The sequence below is a fragment of the Sciurus vulgaris genome, assembly GCF_902686455.1.
Source record: "Sciurus vulgaris genome assembly, chromosome: 12".
Lineage (NCBI taxonomy): Eukaryota > Metazoa > Chordata > Mammalia > Rodentia > Sciuridae > Sciurus > Sciurus vulgaris.
The window spans coordinates 108,048,850-108,074,054 of record NC_136473.1 but is presented as its reverse complement, the minus strand read 5'-3'; the positions used below and the strand labels follow the sequence as shown (position 1 = coordinate 108,074,054).

Sequence of the window (25,205 nt, the reverse complement as noted above, 5' to 3'; positions counted from 1 at the left end):
GTCCATTAACTCTTCCTTTCTTGCTCACTCATCTGCCCACCATAGTACCAATCATGACCGTCAGTGAAAGGTGACGTCTTCCAGTGGAAATTAGCTGAGATCACCTTTGGATCTTAAAGCAGATGCCTTCTCTTAGGTGAAGTCAGACCCTTCTTTTTTCCCCTAGGAATTTTCAGTTTGAGGCCATGGCTAGCATTTCTGTGCCATTGCCCTCTCTCCCGTGGGGCCAGCAGGCACTTTCCCATTCCACTCTTCTCAGCCTCCTTGCCACAGGCCTCAACCTCCTTGCCACAGGCCTCGGCCTCCTTGCCACAGGCCTCAACCTCCTTGCCACAGGCCTCAGCCTCCTTCACAGGCCTCAACCTCCTTGCCACAGGCCTCGGCCTCCTTGCCACAGGCCTCAACCTCCTTGCCACAGGCCTCAACCTCCTTGCCACAGGCCTCGGCCTCCTTGCCACAGGCCTCAACCTCCTTGCCACAGGCCTCAGCCTCCTTCACAGGCCTCAACCTCCTTGCCACAGGCCTCAGCCTCCTTGCCACAGGCCTCAGCCTCCTTGCTACAGGCCGTTTCAACCTGTCCCACTTCACACACTGCAGTGCTCCAGGCCCCGCCCAGACCAATTAAGTCACAATCCCTGCAAACAGGGCCTGGGTATCTTATTCCTTAAAACCACCCAGGTGACTGTCCCGGCAGCCGTGGAGAGCAGGTTGCCCTGGTCTCCCCTTGACCCGCGCTCCTTGCCTGGCGTCTGTGCACTGTCTGCAGCATCTCTGCGACGCCTGCCAGCCCTGCACTGACAGTCCCTCAGTGACTGTGGTGACTCCCCGTACCAGCCAGGCTGCTTTCCCTGTCCCTCCAACTGGACACCTAGTAAAACCGAGCGTGCTCTGAAAACCGGCCCTTGCGGCTTAACGACACCGCCACTCACGGACCTGCCCTGGGTCCTGCTCACTGCCTGCCGCCTGCCCGGGCTGCCTGCAAGGGCTCTCCCTCCACCGCTGACCCTTACTGCCCCTCCAGGCAAGCACGTCACCTCCCGGGGAGCGTATGGAAGCCAAGCAGAAGACGCTGCCTGGTGCCCTCGCACCATCCTCCGGTACCCGTCCTGGGCCTTCGTGAAGAAAAAGTACACCTATCACACACTGTCGCGTGCTCTGTGGTCTCAAGGCCTCTCCCAAAAGTTTGTCTGCTGGAAACTTCATCCCCGCTTTCTAAGTTAGCGGGATGTGGGGGTGGGCTTTGGGTCAGGGTCAGGGTTAGAGGAATTCCTGAGGGTGGGGCCCGTGATGACACTGTGGCTTCTTAAGAAGAGGAAGAGAGAATGGGCCGGCATGCCTGCTCTGTCTTTCCACATGATGACCTCTGTCAGGTGGTGACATACCCAGAAGGCCCCCACCAGATGCCAGCACCATGCTCTCGAACTTGCCAGCCTCCAGAACCTTGAACTAAGTAAACCTCTCTTCTTTTATAAATTACCCCATCCATGGTATTCAGTTATAGCAAAAGAAAATTGACTGAGACAAATACTACCAGTGTGCAGGGCATTCGAATTCAGTGGAAAAAATCTATTATGAAGAGATTAGCATGGAAATTTTTTTTTAATTCTTAAGGATAGAAAAAAATTTAATGAGCTTTAAGTACTTCAGAAGGAGAAACCAATTCTGATTTATCAAACTAGAGTAGATTATCACAGCGGCGGTGACATTTGGGCTAGGGCTTGACTGATGGAAAAATTTTAGCACTTATTAGGCAAAGGGTTTTTTGAATTCAAAGGGGCAACAGGTTGTGATGTGCGTAGTCTGACCTGGAATAGTGAATGGCCTGTATGACTGAAGGCGGCATGAAGGAGACGCTTGCCAAGACTTCTTCCTTCCCAGTCCATGGAACCTCATCTGTCTTTTACCGGGCTGCTCTGTCTTCTGTCTCCTGGCTCCTTTTCAACTTCATGTATGCAACTCTTTCCTGCCCTAACATGGTGACAGGCCCCATGCCAGTCCCCTTCCTTCTCTCAGAGTATGATTTATAGATGCTTCTACTTCCCTCTCCACACTCTCCACCTGACCCCCAATCCAGCTTCAGGCCTCTCCCCCAGACCCCTCTCCGACCCCTACTCAGTTCACAGAAAGCTCTCCCAGGGATCCCCACACTTTTCAGGACAGACCCTTGGCCAGGCCACACTGCCCTTGGCGCCTGTTGCCACTGACCTGGTCCTGGGAAGTCTGTCACCTGTAGCTGCCTGGCCTTCAGCCTCCCCCCCCGCCCTTCGCCTCCACCTGGCCTCCTTCCTAGCACTTCTCCTTGACCACGGCTGCCCCAAAGCTCTTTCCTCCCTCCCATGTTTTTCATTCTGCACCTGGAAAACATCCTCTGACCACAGGCCTCTGCCAGGGACCTTGCTAGACGCAAAGATGAACTGGGCCCTCTGGACACGCATTGTTTTTAGGTGAATTTTCTATTGTTATTGCTCCCTCCCGCTACCATCTATGAAAGGTTTCCAACTCTACACTTCCTGCTGAAACCTCAGGCCCCACAGTCTGCGATTCCACATGCCCTAGGTCTGCACTCAAAATTGGCTAAAAAAAAATTCCATGAAAATTGACTTCCCTGCCTCACTCTATTTGCCTGAATTAATGAAGTCTCAACTGGTCTCCTTAATTCTGGCCAGATCCTCCTTAAACAAGTGCAGCCTAAAAACAGCTGCCAGGCTGACTTCCTAAACTGTCACTTGAGCACATCCTTTCTAGTGGCCTCGCCAGCCCCAAGTCCCATCTTACCTCTTAACCACTCATTTCACACTTCACCCCGTCTCCCCACTCCCCTGGCTTGTCACCACGCCCTCCGGCGTTTCCCCAAGCACACCGGCCAGGGCCACCTCATGCCATTGTTCCCCGTGCCCGGAGACTTCTGGGTGTCTGCATGCCCCAGTGCGGCCAGGATGGCTCACCCCTTCTCCACGGAGCCCCGCCTCCACCAGGCTCCGGGCTCCTGCAAAGCCAGCCACACAGAACGCCTTCCCACAGGGCCCGAACTCTCCACACAGTGTCTCTGGGACACGTGGCTCCTGCCTGTTGACCGGCTCCTCCCCCAACAGGTGGTCACCTTCCCAGAAGCGCAAATCCCCCTCAACCTCCGGGGGACCCAGGACCTTTCTCATCAGGCGTTAGATGGTTGTTTGTAGGACAGGCTCACTGTAATCACTATCTGGTGCCTAACTGGTTTAGGCCAAGGCGGACTCTACAGCAGGAAACCATGCTTGTGCTGTCCGTCTGTAAGGGGACCGTTTTCTGCTCTACAACACTGGGATCTAGTCTGCCTGTCAATTTTGACATAGATCCCTTTTCCTAACTCAAAAAGAGGTAGTTAGAGGATAGTCCTTGAGCCTCCAGACCCAAACTCCAACTTAGAGAAAGTACAGAGGCTCTCAGAGCACAGTAGAGGCTAGCTGGGAAGACTGTTAGGCAAACCCAGGCTGGAGCAGGGAGGTGGCGTGATCTACAGGACAAATGATTGCGTTTTTTAACAACAAATTAGAGAGAGCGAGAGAGAAAGATATGGGGGAGACGTCTGCAGGTTAAAAGAGACCTAAGAGATACTTAGAATCACAGCATATGAACTTATTTGGATCCCAATGTAAACATAAACTCAAAAACACCTTTTCCAAAGCTAACTGGGGAAAGATAGTGAGGACACTGAATATGTGATAAAGTTAAAAATCACTATCAATACTTTAAGATGGATTAATGACATCTATGACGGCAGTATTGTGGCTGTTTTCTAAGGTCTTTTACCTTTTCAGAATCCCTACTGAAATACTGTCATGTGACACTGGATATCTGGGGTTTGCCTCGCTGGAGTTTAGGAGGGTACATGGAAACAAGGCTGAACATGCAGTGAATCTTAAAAGCTGAGTCAGCAGCACCTAGAGGCTAATTTATGCTCTTCTCTCTACTCTTCTTTTACGTATATTTTAAATTTCTGAAATAAAAAGATTTTTATAAGTGGTCATTGATGTTAAGCAGTTCGTGTTAAATATTCTCGGCATGACAATCATATTATGGTTATGATTTTTGAAAAGGAGTCTAAGAAATACCAATTGATAAAGTATAAAATGGTAACAATGAAGTCACTGAGGGCATTACATGTTTAAAAGATCTAGCAAATTTTAAAACAAAATGTTTAAATTGTCATTGAAAATGTTTCCTATCCCTAGGAATACATCCACGGACCCCCAATTGAGAAACAGACCTTGAGTGGGTCATGCAGACTGCCCTGTGCTTCGCCTGTCCTTAAAGGGTTATCTAGAGAGGCGAAGCTGTACACCCTGTAGAGGAGAGCACCCAGAAGAGGTGCTGACGATGAATGGTCACAGGGCTTCACATACAGGGCTCGTCACGAGAGTAGTGGCTTTAAGAACGTTTTGGTCACATTCCAGTGAACATCAGCCGTAGGTGGACAGGTGTAAAACAAGCTTCCACAGGCTGAGACACAGCAAAACAGAAACCCAAGAAACAAACGAAAACTGGCAGGCCTTTCCCAGCATCAGCTTGATCAGGAAGTTCAGCCTTCAATGTCTGACAGACTGTTCAACAGAACATTGATTGATAGCAAATGCATCTGGCGTGGGAGAGGAGTGTGTTCATGACGCAGATGCTGATGGCCAACAGAAGGGGCAGTAAATGGATGTTGGAACCCAGGGAGGGTGAAAAAACCCAAGCGGGAATGTCACTCGTGGATGACCCAGAAACCAGTGCAGCAACAACACCATCCCCATTTTGAGTAGATTTCTGTAAAGCATATCGCTCCCTCCTGTCCTCTTAAAACCATAAATGCTCCTTGGACTTTATCTTCTTACTGACAGTATTTCAATAGATGTCCAAATGAACTGCATGACTGATCAAGTTAATGGCACCTTTTTATATTCTCTCAAAGTCTCATTTGGACACTACAACCAACAGGAAATTAAACTTGGCACACTCACCTAGAGAACCTTGGATTTATCAAGTAGTTGTGTAGAAAATATCAACCTAATGCAATTTTTTTTATTGAAATGATTCAGCAATGATGTTTAGTGATAGAATTTGAATTTAAGAGTAAGATTGTTCGTAAGTCACCAATTAATTCATTTCTCCTAGAGTGGCTTTTTCTTTATTGGTGTCTTTTTTTTTTTTTTTTTTTTTTTTTTTTTTGTAATGAACATGTGTTTCTTTAGAACTTTAAAAAGAATCATCCTGTGGTGTGTACCTCGAGGGTCCTGTGGTAGCCACTAACTGCAAATGGTTACTGAGCACTTGGAATGTGGCCCAGATTCCCCACATGCTGTGAGTGTGAAATACATGCTGGATTTTAAATCTCAGTACTAAAACAAAGATATAAAATATCTCATTAATAATTTTATATTGATTCATTGACTGCATGTTGCATTAGTGTATGAGGATTACCAGAACAAATTACCTTGGACCAAGCAGCTTAAGCAAGATAAATGCGTATTCTCACAATTCTCAAAGCTGGAAGTCTAGGATGCGGTAGCAACTGGGTGCTTTCTTCCGAGTCCTCCCTCCGTAGCTCCTGGAGAGCCCTTTCCTCCCGTGCCATCCCTGGCCTCACCTCTGGGTGCCTGTGTTCATGTTGCTCTTCATGTAAGAAGTATCAGTAGTACTGGGTTAAGGTCCACCCAAAGACCTCATTTTAACTTAATGACCTCACTAAAGCCCCATCTGCAAACAGCACAGGTGGAAGGGCTGGGGTTAGGGCTTCAGTGTATGACTTCAGAGGAGGCAAGATGTTAACGGCCGAAATGATGGCATTTTTAATGCATTCACTTAAATTGTTATGAAAAGGAACTTCAACTCTTTTGCTTTTCAATGGGCTGCTAAAAATGTGGCTGGCATCATCTTCCATGGGAGAGACTTGGAATTCTGAAACACTGTATCATCACTTGTTGACAAGTAAGAAAAAGTTCTCACTGTAAATAAATTTGTCACTTTTTACTTAATTTCCCTTTTAGTATTCAGTTTTATTGAGCCCTTGCTAATGAGAAAAAGCATAAAATATGCCCAAGGAAAATTAGATCAGCCTCCAATTTGGACCTCCCTTCCCTAGTATTTGAATTTCTTCTTCCTAAAAAGGAGAGGCATCATGTCTCATCAGTCAATCATGGCTGACATTTATTGACTGATTGCTGTGTGCCAGGTAACTACCCTTTGATGGGTAGTTATGGTAGCAGGTAGGCTTCCTCAACAGAAAACTGAAGGATGCAGAACTTAAATTAAACCAGTTAGTGTGTAGCAGAATCAACTGGTCTACCTTCACACCACAGGATCTATCCTTTGCTGTACTTCTGTTTCCAAAGACGACTGCGAGGATCCACTGAGATATCATGTGTGAGGCTCTTCAGCTTCATCTCGTTTGTTTAGTTGATGTATTCCTAGAACTATTACAAATAAAGTCATTATTTTTCTTTTTTGACCAGCAAATCTGTGTTCCTTGACAGCCTGGTAATTTCAGAGCTAAAATACACAAATGCATCTGGTTTGACACACTGTATCTCTAGGGGAATTGGCAGAAGCCATTGGCCCAGCCCACCCTCCCACTTGTCGGCACTCGGGGTTCTTCTAGAATGGAGAGCAAACTGCATGCACACAGTGAGCAAGGGCTCCTTCCACATGCCATTCTGAATAACTCTGACTGTTTACGCTGCACTTAAATACACCTTCCTTTTCTTATAGTCAGAGCTAAGGGCCTCCAAAGAGTAACCATGCTTTCATGCTCAGGCAGTAAAACGTCTGATTGATGTATTTGTTATAATACCCCACGAAATTTATCAGTACGTTTCTCAATCCATGTCACTAAAAATAACAGGACTGCGTCCTTTTTTATGGCTGACTAATGTTTCAGTGTGTATATGATGCACCTTCTCTTGATCCATTCATCCATTGATAGAGATTTCATATTTTGGCTATTGTGAATAATGCTGCAGAAAACATGAGAGTGAAAGTATTTGATGATTTAATCCACTTACCTTCAAGGTTATCACTGATAGATATGAACTTCTTCCTATCCTTTAGTTCTTTTCTGTTAGTTTTGAATATTCTTTGTTCCTTTCCACCTCTCTCTTATTTAGTTTTGTGATTTGGTAGTTGTCAGTCACATTAAAGTTTAGTTTTCTTTTTCCTTCATGTGCGTGTTCTAGTGAGCTTCGTGCATTTCTGTGTTTTCATGATGGTGGCTTCTGTCCTTTTGTTTCTGATATAGGACGTAAGTATTTTTTCAAGACTGCTCTGGTGGTGGTGAGTTCCCTGCTTCTGCATATCTAGGAAAGGCTTGCTTTGCCCTTTGTGGTGTTCTCTCTTGGCAGCGTTGTTCTTTCGGGAGTTGGCTCTCTCACCCCACCCTCCTCTGGCCTCTAAGGTTGCTAGTGGGCATTCCTTAGATGTGAAATGATGCTTTCTCTTGCTGTTTCTAGATTTCTCTCCTTGTCTTAAGCTTTCGACATTTCAACTGTAATGTGCCTTGGTGACGGTCTTTTTGGCAGAATCAGGTTGAGGTTCTTTGCGGTTTTTATATCTGGATGGCCATATCAATTTATAAGATCTGAGCCATTTTCTGCTTATTTCCTAAGACAGGTTCTCTATGCCTTTACTCTTTTCTTCACCTTCTAGAATTCACATAAGGTGAACATTTGTTCACTCGATGGTATTCCGTGTCTCATAGGCTTTCTTTACTCTTTTAAATTCTTTTGTTGTTGTTGTTGTTTTGTTTTCTGTGCTCATGGTTTGGGGTTTTTTGTTGTTGTTGTTATTGTTGTTTTTATTCTGAGTTAATGACCTAAACCCATGTTCAGAAACTGTTCTGCTTTTTCTGGTCTGTTACTGAAGCCATCTGATTGGTTCTTTTTTCATGATTTCTAACTCTATTTTGAATTTCTCATTCATATCCTGAATTGTTTTTCTCATTTCTGTGTATTACGTGTGTCCTTTTGTTTCAGGGTTTCCACAGGATAACTGTTTTAAATGCCTTTTCAGTCCTTTCTTACGTTTCATTCAGATGGGGTCCTTTTCTGGAACATTACTGTTTCCTTGGAGGTGTGGTGTTTCTGGCCTCCCTATATCAGCATCTGTGCATCTGGTACAACAGTCACCTCTTCCAGTTTTATGAAGTAGCTTTTATAGGACAAGATTTTTTATTTAGATGAGATACAGTGTGTCAGGTGGGTGGGCACTTTGACTTTGGTTAGGGTGATTTCGTTGGCTCTCCTTGATCTGCGTAGTGTGAGTGCCTCCGTGGTCTCCATGACAGTGCTGTGTGCCCACAGTGGACACGCGCTTCCACACGTACGTGTGGTAGGGCTCCGCAGAGTCACACACCGGTGAAACTGGGCTTGCGACGTAACTGCCACAGCGTTCGTGACCCAGGATGTAGAAAAGGCTGTCCCAATGTCCTCTGGACTAAGCACAGGTGACACCAAAGTATTGTGTCACCAGCAGCCACAGTCCCTGAGCCATAGATGGGAAGAGAACCTTCCCCAGGACCCTCGGGATGAACTTTGGAGATGCCTGAGCCTGCGGCACCAGCTGCCATGGTTTTGGAGTCATAGGTGGTGGCTGAGGTCTGTGGCACCAGTGACCACATATTCAAGCTTGTGGGATGCAGAGGGGAACTTCCTAGTACCATGAGGTGCTTCAGATGGTGCTGGAGTTTGTAACTGGCAGCCATTTTCCTGGAGCTGTGGGACCCAGGCTATACCTTATCCAGTCCCGAGGACAAGTCCAAGTGATGCCCGGGCTTTGGGCACCAGCAACTGTGGTCCAAGTCTGCGGGCTGGGGAGGAGACCTTCCCTAGGCCTCTCCGGTCAAGAACAGATGGCACTGGGGCTTATGGTCTTGGTATCTACAGTCCTGGAAGAGCAGGATATGGGTGGGATGTTCCCCCAGTCCCCAGGGACAAGCTGGGGTGATGCCAGAACTTTTTGCACCAGAAATTCGAGTACCAAGGCTGTGAGCCAGGAAGGAGACTTTTCCTCTTTCCTGTGGGGCAAATGCAGGCAGTGTTGGATTGGGGGCACAGGTAGCTGTGTCCTGGAGCTGCACGACATGGGCAGAACTTCCACAGGACTCACAAGATAGGTGCAGGGGGAGCCAGGACTTTTTGCACCAGCAGCTGGAGTCCAAAGGCTATGGCCTGGGAGGAAACCCAGGGTTTGAAGCACTGGTAGGTGTATTTCTAGAGCTGCGGGAGGCAATTGGGACCTTCCCAAGTCCCAAGGGGCAGGCACAGGTGATACTAGGATTTTGGCAACAGAAGGCATAGTCCCAAGACTGTGGATTGGGGAGGAGACCCTCCCTGGTTCCCATAGGTGAGTGCAGGTGGCGTGGGGTCTGGGGCTGCCAGTAGCCTTTTTCCTGGAACTTCAGATGAGGCTGGACCTTTCCCAGCTCCCCATGGATGGGAGGAAATGGATTCTTTTGGGGTTCTTTATTTTTAACCCAAGCTCATATTTATGAATTTTATAAACTCAGATGTCACTCTATTTACATTATTTATCTCAAATGATAAAAATGGTTAATGTCTCCTGAGCACCCAGGACAGGTGGGCACATGGTGAGTGCCTTTGCACATTTCCTCATGTGACCAAAAGGTGCTTCTCATGCAGGCACAAGAATCAGGGCCTAGGAAAGCTGTGTGACTTCCTAACGTGAACTCGTAACGTTCACAAAGCTAGTCAGTGACCGGGCCAAGTAATAAATAAAGGTCGTCTGATTCCATTGTTCCTTCTTTCAGCTTCTACATCCCACTCAGACGGGAGGGCTTGGGCACTTGAGGTGTCCCGCCTGAGCCAGGTGGGTTTTGAACTTGCACTTCAGGGATGCTGCAGACATGCATCTGATGGAGGTGTTTCCTATTTTAGACACATTCCCAGCTGTGGGTGAGGAACACGGCTAGGAATTATATTGAATTAAATCCTGTTGTCAGGTCTCTCTGATTCATTTGACTGCCAATGTAGTATGAAATTTTGTGGTGAGAATTTCTAAGAAAAGTGATTCTATTAAGTCTCTCATTTAATTAAAAAATTCTCTAATTCAGAAATCATTTTGTCTTATTTAAGTTGAAACTATTTATAGGTTCTCAATGAACACAAACAATAAGCAGAGGGAAAACCATAGGATTCACTAGTAATTAACATATCCAGGAGCTTTAAAGTCATGGTAAGGAAAAAGAGAAACTTGGGGAGAAAAATGTGAATACATGCAGTAATGTGTTTTCTTAATATTTTCATCTTTAAAGTTACCTTGTGACTGTAAAAAAAAAAATCTTGACACCGGTCATAAAAGAGATCATTTAGAATTATAAACTCATAATTAGTAGTTTTAATATGATATTAGTAGTTGTAATCTTATTTCTGCTGCTAAACTATTTTTAAAACAATCTAGGGAAGAACGCCTTTAAGAATCTACGTCAACTTTCTCTCCTGTACCTCAAGTCTTACTTGTAAGTCTTAATACAATCTTCAGGACAGTCTCATGTACTACATATTTTAAAACAATACAGAATTTTTTTCAAACAATAGTTGCTTGTTATTATAAAATGTACTATAAAATAGTTTTAATTTGTATTACATATGCAGCTACGAGTCCCTGATCTTTAAGCAATCTCACCTTGCTTAACTTTTGCCACTCTTGAGAAGTTGCAGAAAAATTTGATAGCCAAAGCAAACATCAGCATTAAGGTGACAAAAAGACAGTTTTGTTTCTGGACTTCATGTGTCCATACTGTTGAGTAGGCAGTACCCGTGTGTGCACACACAAATAGTTTCAGCAGAGGGATAGGAGGTATGTCTTAGTCTGTTTCCTACTGCTGTAACAAAATACCTGAGGCTGGGTCATTTTTTTAAAGTTGGATTTCTTTCTCTTTTTTAAATTGGTTCCTCTTAGTTATACATGTCAGTAGACTCTGTTTTGATAAAATTATACAAGCATGGAAAATATCTTATTCTAATTAGGACCCCTTTTTTTGTGTGGACACTATGGTGGGATTCACTTAGGTATTTTCATATATGTGCACAGGAAAATTATGTTAGCCTTACTCTACTGTCTTTCCTCTCCCTATCCCCCTCCCTTCCTTTCATTCCCCTTTGTCTAATCTACTGAACTTCTCTTCTGCCCCTCACCACCACTTTGTTGTGGTTTTGCTTCCACATATCAGTGAAAACGTTCCACCTTTGGTTTTTTGGAATTGGCTTATTTCACTTAGCATGATATTCTCTAGATCCATCCATTTACTGGCAAATGTCATAAAGTCATTCAGCTTTATGGCTGAGTAATATTCCATGTATATTATCACAGTTATCATATATATCACAGTTTCTTTATCCATTCATCTGTTGGTGGCCATCTTAGTTGGTTCCATAGCTTAGCTCTTGTGAATTGAGCTGCTATAACCATTGATGTGCCTGCATCATTATAGTATGCTGATTTTAAATTTCCAGGATATACAAAGAATTCAAAAATCTTAACAGAAAAAAATCAATAAATGGACAAAGGAACTGAACAGACCCCTTTTAAAAGAAGAAATGTGAATGGTCAACAAATATATGAAAAATGTTCAGCATTATAGCGATTAGAGAAATACAAATTAAAACTACACTGGATTTCATCTCAGTCCAGTCAGAATGGCAATTATCAAGAATACTAGGTAAAAATAAATGTTGGCGAGGATGTGAGGAAAAGGGAATGCTCATGTATTGTTGGTGAGGCTGCATGTTGGTGTAACCTCTCTGGAAAGCAATATTCAGATTCCTCAAAAACAAAAAAAAGCTATGAGTGGAACTACCATTTGACTCAGTTATCCCACTCGTGGGCATATGTCCAAAGAATTTTAAGTCAGAGGCTGGGAGATTTATAATGAACACAAATTATTGGGCTCATGGTTCTGGAGACTGGGAAGTCCAAGGGCATGGTGCTGGCATCTGGTGCCAGCATGGGTGCATGGCATGGGTGCTGCATCATCCCATGGTAGAAGGAAGGAGGGCAAGGAAGGGCAAGGTCAAGGGAGCAAGAAGGGGCCAGACGTGCTCTCCTGAAGATCCACCTTCCATAACGCACTCACTCCTGTGCGAAGCACTTCAGTCTGTTCACCAGGACAGGGCCTCCCCAACTGTCCATCTCCTTTTGGGCCCACCTCCCAGCACTGTGGCACTAGGGATGAAGTTTCCAACATATGAACTTTAGGGACCACATTCAAACCGTAGCAGAAGTAACAAGAAGAAAGTAAACCGGACAGCACGGTTATTCCCTGAGAATTAGAATCTTCATCCAGTTGTTCTCACTCTCGGTATCAGTTTCAGTGCCCTCAGTAGATTTTCTTGTGATTATAATATTTGATTACTTGCATATGTGAAGATTTGTGGTGATGGCGATGTTAAAGATTAGTAGCGGCAAAGGAATCACTCCAAAAGAGCTTCATGGTGATGAACGCCTTGAAGAGCTGTTCTGCTCTCAGGGGCCGTATGTGGCTGTCCTGGTCGCATTTGGAAACACCTCCTTCTCTGGCAGTGTTTGCAGACTCTCTTGAGTGTAGAGTGAGCATCAGCTTCACCCTAAGGATGGAGGAGTGGTTGTTTTTAAAGGAACTATGTAAATTATTTTGTTTCAAGTATAGATTGTTTAGATGAAAGTCTATTTCTTTATGAAAAGCAATTCAGTATATAAAGATTGAGATTTTTCCCCAAATATTTACAATTTTTTTTAAAAATTGACAGTAAGATTATTTAAATAGCCATATTCTTATATTGGGCTGAAAACACTAGACATGAATTTTTCATATTCATATAAACAATACATAGAGGCCTTTAAGAGAGATTAAAAGAGCAGTGCAGGATAGGAGACACAAGTTTTTCAGATATTTCTTTTAAAAAAATCTTATATCCACATTTTTTATGTCTCAAATAAAAGCAATTGTTTTATTGTATCTTAAATGCAGATGCAATTGTATGAACTCTGGTTTATATGAGACCAGCCCCCCACCCCTTCTGTCTCCCAAACTTCAGTTATTCACATTGTCATCACCCAAGTTACTTATTAGGAATTTAGATATATGCTGGTACCACACAGAAACAGAGAACACTGTCAAGAAGCTTTTGGGATGAAAGAGAGTTAAAAAGAAAAATACAGAACTACATCAGAATTGAAAAAGTTTTTTTTTTTTTTTTTATTCAAGTCAACATTTTAAAAATTCTGAGACTTCATGGCTGCTTAATTTTGTATTAATCTTATATAGTTTTATAATGCTAATTATGATGCTACTTAGAGAAAAAAGATGAAAAGTTATATGGAGAATAAAAGGACAAGGGGGAGGGGCACGGAAGAGCAGATATGAACTCAGCACAGGCAGACAAGGTTCAGTCCCGCCTGTGAACTCAGGGTCAGCCCCCGAGCAGCCTGGATCAGGTCAGACTCCGGGCTTTTCCTGTGTCACGGATGCTTCCTGCACGTGCATGTCCCCCTGGCTGCCCATCATTTTGACCGCAGTCACAGCTCGAAGCTACAGTCATGCTCAGGCCTAGTCATCAAGATCTTTTTATCAAAGTGTGGTGCTGAATGCAGTGATTATTTACTACACCCAGGCCAAAAAGAAGGCGAAATAAAAAACAAACAAACAAAATAGCCTCTAAATGGAGCGCTCAGGTCTCGGGAGGCATCTGATCATCCACATGCCCTCATAGCAGACTCCGGCTTTCGGGAGCCCAGTCTTCCCTCCGAAACAAAAGCCAACGCTCCGGAAATGGCCTGAGCTGCTTTTCTGCTTCTTTCGTCCCACCATATGGATCAAGCCCCGGCTGTATGTGGGCCCGTGCTAAGGGAAACTCCTGAGGTGTCCCCCGTCCCAGTCTTTCTTCTGAATGCCACCCTACTTCCAGGGTCCTTTTCACGTGTCCCCATCCCGAGGGTGCCCACAGGCCCACATGCCCAGAGCTCCCTCAGCACATCTGAAACTCACCGACCCCTGTCTCCCGTGTGTCCTGCTGCAGAAGCTCAGCGCGAGGCCTGCGTTGCTAGACTTCCTCTGTGGCGTTCACAGACCGCAGCAGACGCTACATAAATATTTGCTGAGTTGATCGGGGAAATACCTGGCACGGGGTGTAGACTGCAGCCCGGACCACCCGCAGAGGCTCGGTGGCCGCGTTCTCACGCAGCTTTTCCAGGTTGGCTGTGGACCTCTCCGGCCTCAGCAAATTAGAAACGAATGATTGGGAGTGGGGAAAGGTTTGCAGTGAAAACATTCCGCATGGGATGGAGCCGGAAAGCCCAAAGGTGGGTTACCATGGTCACAGTGTTTTCATAATGGTGACCCGACTCGCTAAGAAAAAGCCAAATGGCATTTTTTTACATTATGTTTTAGAATTTTGTGTAATAGGTGGCTAAAAGCAGGGAAGAGTCAGTTATCTGGAAACATCTCTTGAGCAGACCTGTAGTTATTGCCTGATGCCCCCCATTGGTTGGAGCAGAGGCAGCAAAGGACCCCTTGGTTCTGCAGGCGTTTAATGTACTTGTTGCCACAAGGATCTGCTTGCTTTCCATTATCCCACCTTTGAAGAGCTGAAGTCGCCGGTCTTATTTAAAATGGTTCCCATGGTCCTCAAATAAGCCTGTGACATAATTAAATAAGAGATTTTTCTTGCTCAGGAAAGGGAAAAGGCAAAAGGAAACACGTGAAAAAAGAGGCCTTTCGGTCAAGCCCAAGCTTGATAATTGCTTCTCCTTTGACCCTTTCATTCCCTCACCTGTTAAAGCAGTACATGCTTAAAGAGTGTGCACATAGTTTCATAAGAAGGCTGTAGTCATTTTAATAAACAACTTCACATTTACAGTGTTGTTTTTTATTGCAGAAATTGAATTAGATTTCTCAAAGGCTATTTAGAAAAAAAAAAATTGCAAGGCCTGTCCATTGTATTTTTCAAAAGAAATCTGGTTTCTACAATATTATTCACATTTTGTAAACAGCATCAATGAACCTGCACATAAAAGGTTAAATGTTTGCAGACCATTCTTTTTTGCCTCAAAGATCAGAGACAAATTACTATTTTTATTTTACATTCCCTTGATGAGGATAATGATAAACAGCTGTCACTTCAGTGCTTTGACTGCAAAGAATCCTATTGCAATCCTATAATTTAAACAAAGAAAAAATACATAGTCATACACAGGATACATTCAGAAGGGAACATGATGGAGAATCTGGTTAGGGCTGGGGTTAGAGAAAAGGGAACATTAGCTCTCTGCAATTACTCAGTTAAAAGAAAAATTTCTTCTATATACATTTCCCCCATTCATCTTAGACATATTAGAAGGGGCAATTATTGCTTTTTTTCTTTCTAAAATCAGAAATCAAATTTGCATTTTGAATTCAGTGACCCCCTATTTATGTCCACTGTAATATCAGAAGAGTTAAGATCTGCATGTGACCATATGTCTGCTAACATTTCCCAAAGCAAAAGACAATTTCAAATTGTTTTATTCATTATTTTGGAAATATCTTCTTTTTTATGTTGAGAATCAAGTCAGTGTTCTTTATTCACTCCAACACTGCTTTTCAGTTGCTTCTGATTTCAAAAAGCGAAAGCCAGCGTCTTGCACATTTTGATATGCAAAAAAGTAAGGCAAGGTCATGTAAAATTGGAGAAATTCAGTGTTTCCATCTGACAGTGTGAGTGGCAATTCAGTTTTCCTGGTGCTTCATCTTCCTGGAAGTTTATTTGGGATACTCTATTTATGCTGCTTTTCTCTTTTAGCTCAGGCATTTACTTCTTGCAAATATCAATACTTCAGTGCCATCTTTCTCCTAGAAACTCTTTTTACACTTATTTATTTTATATATAAACCTGACTCAATGTATAAGTATTTCATTACTTCAGGCTTCCTGTTTTTGATACCTAAAGAAAAAAGGAATTAGGTTAAATTCATATTCATTTCAAATTTGTTGAACAATTTCAACCTCAGAGCCTCAGTGTGTTTTTCTATAGATTGACAGGAACATGAAGCCCACCTCCTAAGATCATGGGCAGATCTTCTATATGAAATGTTTAGCATGGTGCCCAGAACACAGTAAGTGCTCAGTAAGTGTTCCTGGGAGAAGTAGATTGTTCCACCACCCCCTACTGCAGAACATAACAGCAAAGTCCAAGAATGTTTCAGGTCAGAGGGATAAACAGAATTGTGTAGGAGTCATTATAGAAGTATAGATTGCTTTATATAGAAAATATTTTCTTCACAAAGCTGTAGGTCATCTATTCTTGTGTATAGACAGAGTTTTCATAGTTACTTAATAAACTACTTCATAGTTTATTTAGTTATTTCAAGCAGAGGTGGATCCTAATCCATCAACTTGAGGTTTCTCTGATCTCTGTTCTTCTAACAAGTAGTCACTCCTGGACACCCTGAGGCGCACTTGATTTTGGTAAACCCACTTGTGGTATTAACTCTGCCCCCTTCTCCTCCTCCCAGTACCAAGTTCTATGCTAGGTTCTAGAAAGAGGAGATAAGGGAGATCTTAGAGTCTAGTAGGCGGCAAAGCATAGACTAAGCTAGACATTAAATAATAAAAGCCAGTGTGGGGGTGAAGTGTAAGAGGGGTGGGGCAGGGGAGGGCCACTGTGGCCCGTGGGGAGAGGTGTTAGTGGAGTAGGTTTAAAAGATGACAGGTCTTCACAGTGGGCAGTGTGGAGAGAAGAGAGGGCCCCAGGCAAGGGGATTTGTTTTCAGAAAACATGGAGGTATAAAATAGATGTAGTTTGGCCTTTTAAAATAAGATTTGAATTAAGCATGTTTTATGCTTCAACCTTTCATCTTTAAAGTTCATAATGTGTGTTGAGAGTCAAGCCGCTCTCAGTTAGTACACGAATTTTCAGAAAGGAAAGACACTTCATATTTATCGAGCACCTCTGTGGCCCTCGGCCAGGCTGTATGGTATCCATTGTATCATTCAGCTACCACAAGTTTTCCAGGTCAGTGTGTCCCCATTTTAAAGATATGGAAGCTGGATCAGTCACAATGGGTGACTTAGTGTGACCACACACCCAGTCTGATAGAGCGTGGATCTGAACCTAAAACTTCCATGTTCACATACAACATCCTTAAAATGACATTGCACTGGGCTGGGGGTATAGCTTAGTTGGTAGAGTGCTTGCCTTGCAAGCTACAAGGCCCTGAGTTTGATCCCCAGCACTGCAAAAAAAAAAAAAAAAGATAAAATGACATTGCAATTACCATTGCCTCTTGAGGATTTGGGTGCGGCACAAAGGCCATTTGCAGACGTGGAGTGGCGTCTGTGTCACAGAAGTCTGGGAGCACGGTGGTTTTTTTGATTGACCTTTCCTCTATCACTTTACCATTCTGAGGCCTTAGTTTCTGCTTACCTATCCCAGGCCCTGTTGTGCCTGCATCACAAACTGACAAAAATGAATAATGACAGGACACTTGATTCAACTCTTTCCTTGGGTGACCCAAGCCCATGGGAGAGGTGACAGCTGTCCTGTTGACTCTTCCAATCCTCTCTCAGCTCCTGCAGCAGTCCAATGCCTCAGAAATGCCTTGTACTGTCCCGAAGCATGGGGTCAGACCCTTGGGCTTGGAAAATGGCAACTGTTCTTTAAGAGTTAGCATATATTAAATGTTTTTAAAGTATTAGATCTTTCTGAGTGAGAGAAACCTTATAAATGATTATAAATCTCTATATTGTCATTGATTTTGTGGACTGTCTTTCACACATACATATTGATTCAAAAGAAAGGCTTGTTGTTTCTACAGGTCGAGTTAAGCCATTTAACACAGGGCTTTGCCTAGAACTGATTGGTTGGTTGAAAACCTGGCAGATCAAAGTGTGTGTATTTCAAAAAAAAAAAAGAAAGAAAAAAAATCCTTCATGTCCACATTGGAAGCAATAAATTATTCTCCCCTTTTACATTCATAATTAAATCTTTCCAAATACTAGAAAGTAGCCAGACCACAAACAATATCTGTATCATGTTTTGGGGCTTAGACGGTTCAACCTGACTTGAAATGGAGACCATTTGTTCTAAATTGATTTCAATGCCAAGCCCATAGGTCAACCCTTAATGACGAAGATGCCATTCCACCCCAGCCTCTGGTGGATAAGCCAAAATTAATTAGCTCAACTCCTCTAGTATAGAAAACAGATGCTTCTCTCATGTTGCACAAATAAATTCTTTGTGTATAGATGTGTTCTGTTTTATTCAAAGAATAACAAGTTGGAAGTGAAAATGGTAAGTTTTCCACAATGGAGTCAGCCTTCAGCCGTGATGACAGAAGTGTGGATTTACATAACAAATTCCAGCAAGTGCATGGACGAATGAATCACCTTCTATATCTCTTATTTTGGCTCCAGGCCAGCCCTAGGAGGTTTAGTTTTGAATGTGGGTTGATCCAAATGCTGATCCAATGCAGAGCAGACCTAGAAGTGCCAGAACAACATCAAGGTTATTTCTAATCTGTAGCATCCCTGGAGATTACATTGCATCCTATGTTTGGAGTCAATTCTTTGGCCAGCTTGCCAGTGGCTTAAGATTAGACTGTTTGCTAAAAGTATATTGTTAGGTGACTGTTCATTTTGGTTATTCAGCTCAACATTCATTCAGAATTAGAATACTTGTTCTTTCTCAATATGGCAGACTAAAAAGTAACTGATCTCTTTTTCAGAATTAATTGATGAATGGTGAGATAAAGATGTTTCCATATAATGCTATAAATTCCAAACATACTAAGCAGAAGTTGGTCATTTGATAATGTCTGGTGTTTTTATTCTTCTGAGCAAATGTGAGGCAATTGATGTTTTGTTTCTTTTCTGCCAGACCGAAAATGATGAGAATGGCCAAGCAGAGAACTTTTCCATGGACCCACAACTGGAGAGGCAAGTGGAGACCATTCGCAACCTCGTAGACTCCTACATGTCCATTATCAACAAGTGCATCCGAGATCTAATTCCAAAGACGATAATGCACCTTATGATCAATAATGTAAGTGACTCTGAGCCATCTCTTTTTAACCTCTAACCCATCCTCCCTTGGAAACTGAGCACCACTTCTTGAGTTTCTTTGTGACATTATCTGGATAATTGAAACACCCATTGCCTAGGTCAGTAATTTTTGCCTTTACAAATGGTAAGCAATGGAATAGAACTTAGGAGTGAAAATTTAAAACTTTAGCTATAGTACCAAGAAGTTCTTCATTGGTTCTCTTCTAGAAGGGAATGAATTTGCTCATAATAAAGCAGAGCAAAAATACTATATTCCTGGTCATGGTATCAATTAATTACAAAGGCAATAATGAGATTAGGTGCCCTGGCTTCTCAACCTGGCAAAGGAAATTTCTCAAAGGCAAAGGAAATACTTTTCCCTGTATATGCTCAATGTGCGTAGCTCCACGTTAGTGTGATTATTTCATCTTCTGTAAACCATGGAATGCTATTTGAACCTGGGAAAGGATTTCTTTCCCTATCCCTTGGATACAAAGTCATTCAGATCTGCTTTTCTAAGGACAATGCCAACCTCTGCTTTTCTGGTTATTTCTAGCAACCTGGAGGTAATACTTAAATTATGTGGTTCAGTTTGGTTTTTTCAGTAGTTAACTTTTTAAAGTACAAATAATACAAATTATCAGATAAATTATCTTTTAGAACAGGAGGTTACCATGAGGTGTTTTGTAGCAGACTTTCTGAATCGTGACAATGAGGCATCAGTAATTTTACTCACACTTGTCTTCTAAGGACATCTTTTTATTTAAACCAAGAAGAGGAGCATTTCTAGAGAGAAACCAAGATCAGATGGTAAGGTAGTGAAAAGAACCTCACACTAGAGCTCAGGAGGGCCCTGGCTCGTGGCCTGTTTCTGCTGCAGCCTTCCGTGGGCCTCAGGCAGGTCACTGCTGTTGGTCTGCCTCCTCCACGTGTAAAATACTGATCATGGGAGCTATCACCTATGTGGGGATCGCTGCAGAAGGCAGTGCATGTGAATATAGTGCATATAATACAGGGCTGCTGTTTAAGGACTATAAATACTTCTTACCCCTGTTTCAAGATTCATTTCGAAATGTTATATCTGAGTCTGACAATCCATTCATTGACCAAGATCTCTACATTCCTTGACTTCAGAAGCCCCCAGCACTTGTGTGAACAACCTCGCTTTTAGCTATTTTGACGTACATTTTGTGTGTTCAAGCAAGGTTAGCAGAGGCTTTGAAGTCTGAGCAGCAGGTGAGCAATCAACGGGAAATGTGGAAAAGATGAGTTGTACTGTTAAGTTTGGTCAGTGGCCTGCCGTGGGACCTGAAGCAAATCATTCAGCCCCTCCAAGTTGGACTCAGTCACTTCTAAACTTCAGTCAAAACACTGAGGTACTGCACAGACCTGATAAAGAATTAAAAAAAAAAAAAAAAGTGACTATAAGCCATTTAGAAAAATCTAAGCATTAAACCAACAGTCTGTGTATTTTTAAAATTACCCTCTTAGCTTTGCTTAAGTGAATTTTGTTGTTTTGTTGTGGTATATCCAGGCACTTGCTTATTTAAACATTGTCCTGATTAAGAATCATTTATCTTTTCACTGTTTCATGGAGAATCATTAGTACAGCCATCAGTTCAAACGCAGCTTCGCTCTGTGCTGTATTAAATCATCAGCACAGGAAATGGCACTTCCTGTCGAGAGCTGTGCGGAGCAGCTTGACGCAAATTAGTAAAAGGGAAAAGAAATCCTACAGCAAATCTATTCTCCTTTCACCTCCTCAAGAACAACAGGAACCCCGCATACACACACAGAGCGAGAGGCAGGGCCTCCCTCCCCACTGCAGGGTGCTTGCTTTGATGGACTGGCCCAAACCTCACCTGGAGATTATTAGCCCTGGGGTAGCAGCGAGCATTGCTAGTTTTCTTGAGAGAGACCTCAGAGAAGTCATGAGAAAGGAGACTTCAATTAAGACCTGATCTCTGAGGTCAAACCTTGAAGCAGAGACTAACCAGAATGCGGAAAAGACTAAAACATCATGTAACGCTGAATTCTTAAGAAATCATGGTTGTCTCTGTTTGAAATATAACTTTTTATAGCTATCAGAGATGAGTTTTAGGTATGTGGAATGACTATTATTTTACCTGCTTTAAAAAATATATTTGTGATTTCATCTCTTTAATATACTTTACGTATTTTAAATTATATATGTAATTCTGTATTTACCTATATCCATACCTTTCTGAAAATGCACTCATATTCTCGCAGCATCTTATTCTGCAGAAGCCTTTTTGTTCATTCCATATGTGCCCTATTGAGTCCAAGGAGACAAACGCAGCAAACCCAAGCACATCTGCACTGCGTAGTGCTTGCTGGGCGTTTGCATTGAGATCCTCACAGGAGAGGGTCAGTAACAGAATCACCAGAAAGTTTAGTTCCACGGCTCATTCTGAATTCTACCCCCTGAACCCAGCACTTCTATAAACAGCTTTGGGTGGGAAAGTTAGCTATTCCTCCAGAACCAGGAAGCACCTAAAACGGGGTCCCTGTTTCTTCCTGTCTACCTAAAGCGGAACTCTGATCTTTCCTCTTCCAAATGGGAATGGCTGCCCAGCCTTCCGAGAAAGAATGTGTTTCAGCCAGCTTTCATAAGGTTCAGAATTTGGTGGGCAGTTTCCTTTGAAAGTTTACATTAAGCGTTCTGCCACTCAGTTCTCCAGCTGGGATTGTTTAAGAAGTTTAAAGCCCAGCAATAAATGCCTGGCTTCAGACATACTGTAAGCCTTTGTCTACTGAAATGCAGCAGCTGTTTCATTACTTAAGCATGCCAGGTAACAGAGGCACAAAGAAATAGCAAGTTTATGATGGGCAGTCATTCCAGAGAGGCTACAGCCACAGCAGCAGAGTGGTTCAGGACCCTAAAGTACACGCCACACACACACACACACACACACACACACACACACACACACACACACACGGCACCCCCAGCAAGATCCTTCTGATGGCCTTGCCTCTAATACTCCATCAGATGACCAAGGGAGTAGATCCAACTTTATTCTAAAATGTGCATGACCAAGGGGCACAACCACCCCTGGATACCTATTACCTTTCCGGCTTATCCATGAAGAAATTGAGTCCCTAAGAGGTCAACAGCAGGGGATGGCAAAGTCGAGATTGAAATCCAGGTCTTCTCTCTCACATCCCAGCGCTAGTGCCATTTCATGGCCTCACAATGCAGAACAGGGTCAGGAAAGCTCATCCCTCAAGTCTGGGGCATCTGCCCCCATAGGACATTTCCACAGGGCCGTCTTCCCAGAGGCGAAGTTACACTGGAAGATTTAATTAGGATTTGTTTGAGTATGAGAAACAATGCTCCAAGATCGAAAACATTGTTTCTCACATTCAAATAAACCCAAAGAATACAAAGTAGAACGTAAAAAGCTTTTATGGATTCTTTTTAAAACCCAGATATGAAACCTGGAGGCATTTCACACTTGGAATGCACGTGGCAGCCTGTGCCCTGGGACCCCTGGAGGTCCACATCCCCTCTCCAGGGCCATTGGCAGTTTGGTGGAAAATTGGTAACATGTGTCCTAGTTTCAAAACTTACTGTAACTTTAATGTGTATAAAGTGTTATTTTTAATGTTCATTATTTGAGTGGAAAACACGTCTTAAATACCAGAACTTTATTCTGGTATTTATACACCGATCTGTTTCCTCAGGCCAAGTGTCCACCACCAGATCAGGACAAGGCCCAGGGGCCCCCCTGCCCCCTCTGAGGGTAACACTGTCTGGATTTCTTATGCCCTAGACTAGCTTTACCTGCTTCTGAACTTCAGAGTCATTGAACTCATTGCTTCTTCTGTTGCTCCACAGAAGGTTTGTGAGTCAACAGAGGCTACTCTTTAAAGAAGGAAAACTTCCTTGGTAGTTACCAGAGCTGAATCCCTGGGGAAAGGAGAGGAGGCTTAAGTAGACATGGGGGGAAGAGTGAGATCTCAAAAGAGTTACAAAAGTCTAGCCAACCCCCTCCCCCCGCCCGCGGAACTGGACAAAATCAAGCTTCTCAGTGAAATTTTTATATGTGTGTTACATGAGTGAGAGATGTCAGAGATGTCACCAGTCTCAGAACTGTGACCCGCCCATCCAGAAACAGATTTGAAGGAACCGGTCTCCCTGGCAGCTGATCTGTATGCAACCCCTGGAAATGTCTCCTCTGCAAATGTGTTAAAATGGGCTCCATCATAAAAAGAGGGTTCGAGATGCAGCGCAGGACAGGTGGCTAGAGGAGGGTTACAGCAGGAAAGTGTTGTTAATGACCTCATGTTCCTGGCCACCGGGAGGCCTATTTACCCAGCCCAGCGACAGAGCTGGAGTGAGGTTTCTCGTGTGAGAACTTTGGCAAGCCATGCAAAGAAGTATAGGTTATAAGGTGTTATAATTAAAAGCATAAATATTATTTCAAACCTCACATCCAAGGAACAATTAGTTTGTTATGTTCAGAGGTCTCTTCTAAATGCTGTCGCCTGAAAGGATCCATTTGGCCTCTGACTGTCTTACAGAACCCTTGGTCCAAATATTTGTACCACTGACACACAGACTACTCAGAAAGTCCCTGAAGTGTCTGGAAACTCCCCGAAGTCTCCCCACCCGGGTCTTCATTCCAAACTCCAGTTGCAGCATCACAAAGCTAGGCTACCAGGAAGAGAGAAGAGTCTTTCTAAAATGTTGCCTAAGTGCAAACTAAAATGTTCCCCTGTGCTGTGTTTAACCATGACTCCATGTGGGCATGGTTGCCCGGCCCTCTCATTCTCCTGCCCTTACACACCTGATGCCCGTTTAGTCTACATAAGAAAAAGAATAATGGCTCCTGTTTACTGAGCACTAACTGTTTGCTAGGCATCCCGCTAGGCACCTTAACATTCATTCTTCACCTCAACCTCACAGTGCTTAAAGCAGAAGCTACCACAATCCTCTTTTATAGGTGATGAACCTGAGTTTCAAAGATCCATAGGTATTGGCTCTGGGACGCACATCTAGACCTGTCTCCTTCCAGAGCCTGTGGCTTAACCCACATGCTGCATTGCCATTTTCTCTCGTGCTAATAACACATCCGTTCAGAGCATTGCAAAAGCTTTTGGATAGTAGGCAAATTTCAGTGTGTAACATGTTGATGTGGAAGATTCAAAGCAGATCTTTGATGAGAATGCTGAAACAGCCCCTTACTGTTTTATTTCATGGTTTGACAGTTGATTCTTAATTCAGATCTGCTTTAAATCTGTTCTTGGAAGGATCTTCTTTTCATTTGTATTTAATAGATCCTAAGTGATATTCCAGCACGATGTAAAGCTTCAAAAGAGCTTAGCCCAACTGATGGTCCATGCCAGGAAAATTGTCTGGTTTGGAGTTCTAAGCTGTACTGTGTTTCCAAGTGTGCACACACACCCAACAATGGAAGGCTTGTGCAAGTCTGTACCTCCTTGGGTACCTGCACGCATGTTCAGAAGTGAATAAATCTTCCAGCAGGGGAATGAAATATTCCTGAAGCCAAATGTACTGCCTTTCCTCTAAATGTGCCTTTCTTGGGTTCCATTTGGTTTTCTATTTTCCCAAAGCTCCTATCTCACGAATAATGCTCTACAATAGTCTTTTAATGGATTACTCCTCTCTACTGCCTTTGTGAATCCTTTTCATCATAACCAGTTAACTTCCCAAAGACACTCTTTTCTTGTTCCACTTGCTTGCCTCTCGTTACCCCTACTGCCAGCTGGGTAAAGTTCTCCCCTCTTCCTTAGCCTTACTGCCTCCATATCCTGCCCCAGGATCGCTGACCAAATGGACCCACCGCACTGCACCACCCTCTACCCCACCAGAGTCCCCGAGTGCATAGTGTTGATGAGGTCACTTGATCGTTGAATCATTCCTGGTTGACAGAACACGTGTGAGGAGCACGCTTTTAGTTTGCCACAGTGGAGTTGAATTTTTGATTAGTAGAAATATTTATATGTTTGGTGCATTTAAAAATAATGAAACTTTGTGTTTTAGATGCTTATCATCTCTGCATTGAAAATTTAACTTTAACCCAGGAGCCTTGAGCACCCAACAGGTGTTCTGTCGTCTGTCTGAACTTAAAAATGATTAAATATGCTTGATTTGGGCTTTTCTGGGCTATATCCAGTGACCCTAGATAAGATT

General features: G+C 43.3%; 1 protein-coding gene and 1 long non-coding RNA gene across 4 annotated transcripts in view; one reads left to right on the top strand and one right to left on the bottom strand.

Annotated features, from left to right (window-relative positions):
• The window catches only part of DNM3 (dynamin 3), a 449,604-nt gene that overhangs the window by 399,080 nt on the left and 25,319 nt on the right, over positions 1-25,205 (top strand). The window contains 1 exon segment of the mRNA XM_079106450.1: positions 18,861-19,025. Within this exon segment, the coding sequence (XP_078962576.1) occupies positions 18,861-19,025 (165 nt within the window).
• The window catches only part of LOC306641324, a 33,970-nt gene continuing 20,576 nt past the window's right edge, over positions 11,812-25,205 (bottom strand). Inside the window, exons 2-4 of one of the 3 annotated variants that reach the window (XR_013758142.1) lie at positions 20,210-22,958; positions 18,371-18,463; positions 11,812-15,926 (exon numbers count right to left, since the gene is read on the bottom strand). This is a non-coding gene — a long non-coding RNA (uncharacterized lncRNA). The other 2 variants (XR_013758143.1, XR_013758144.1) reach the window with 2 other exon arrangements.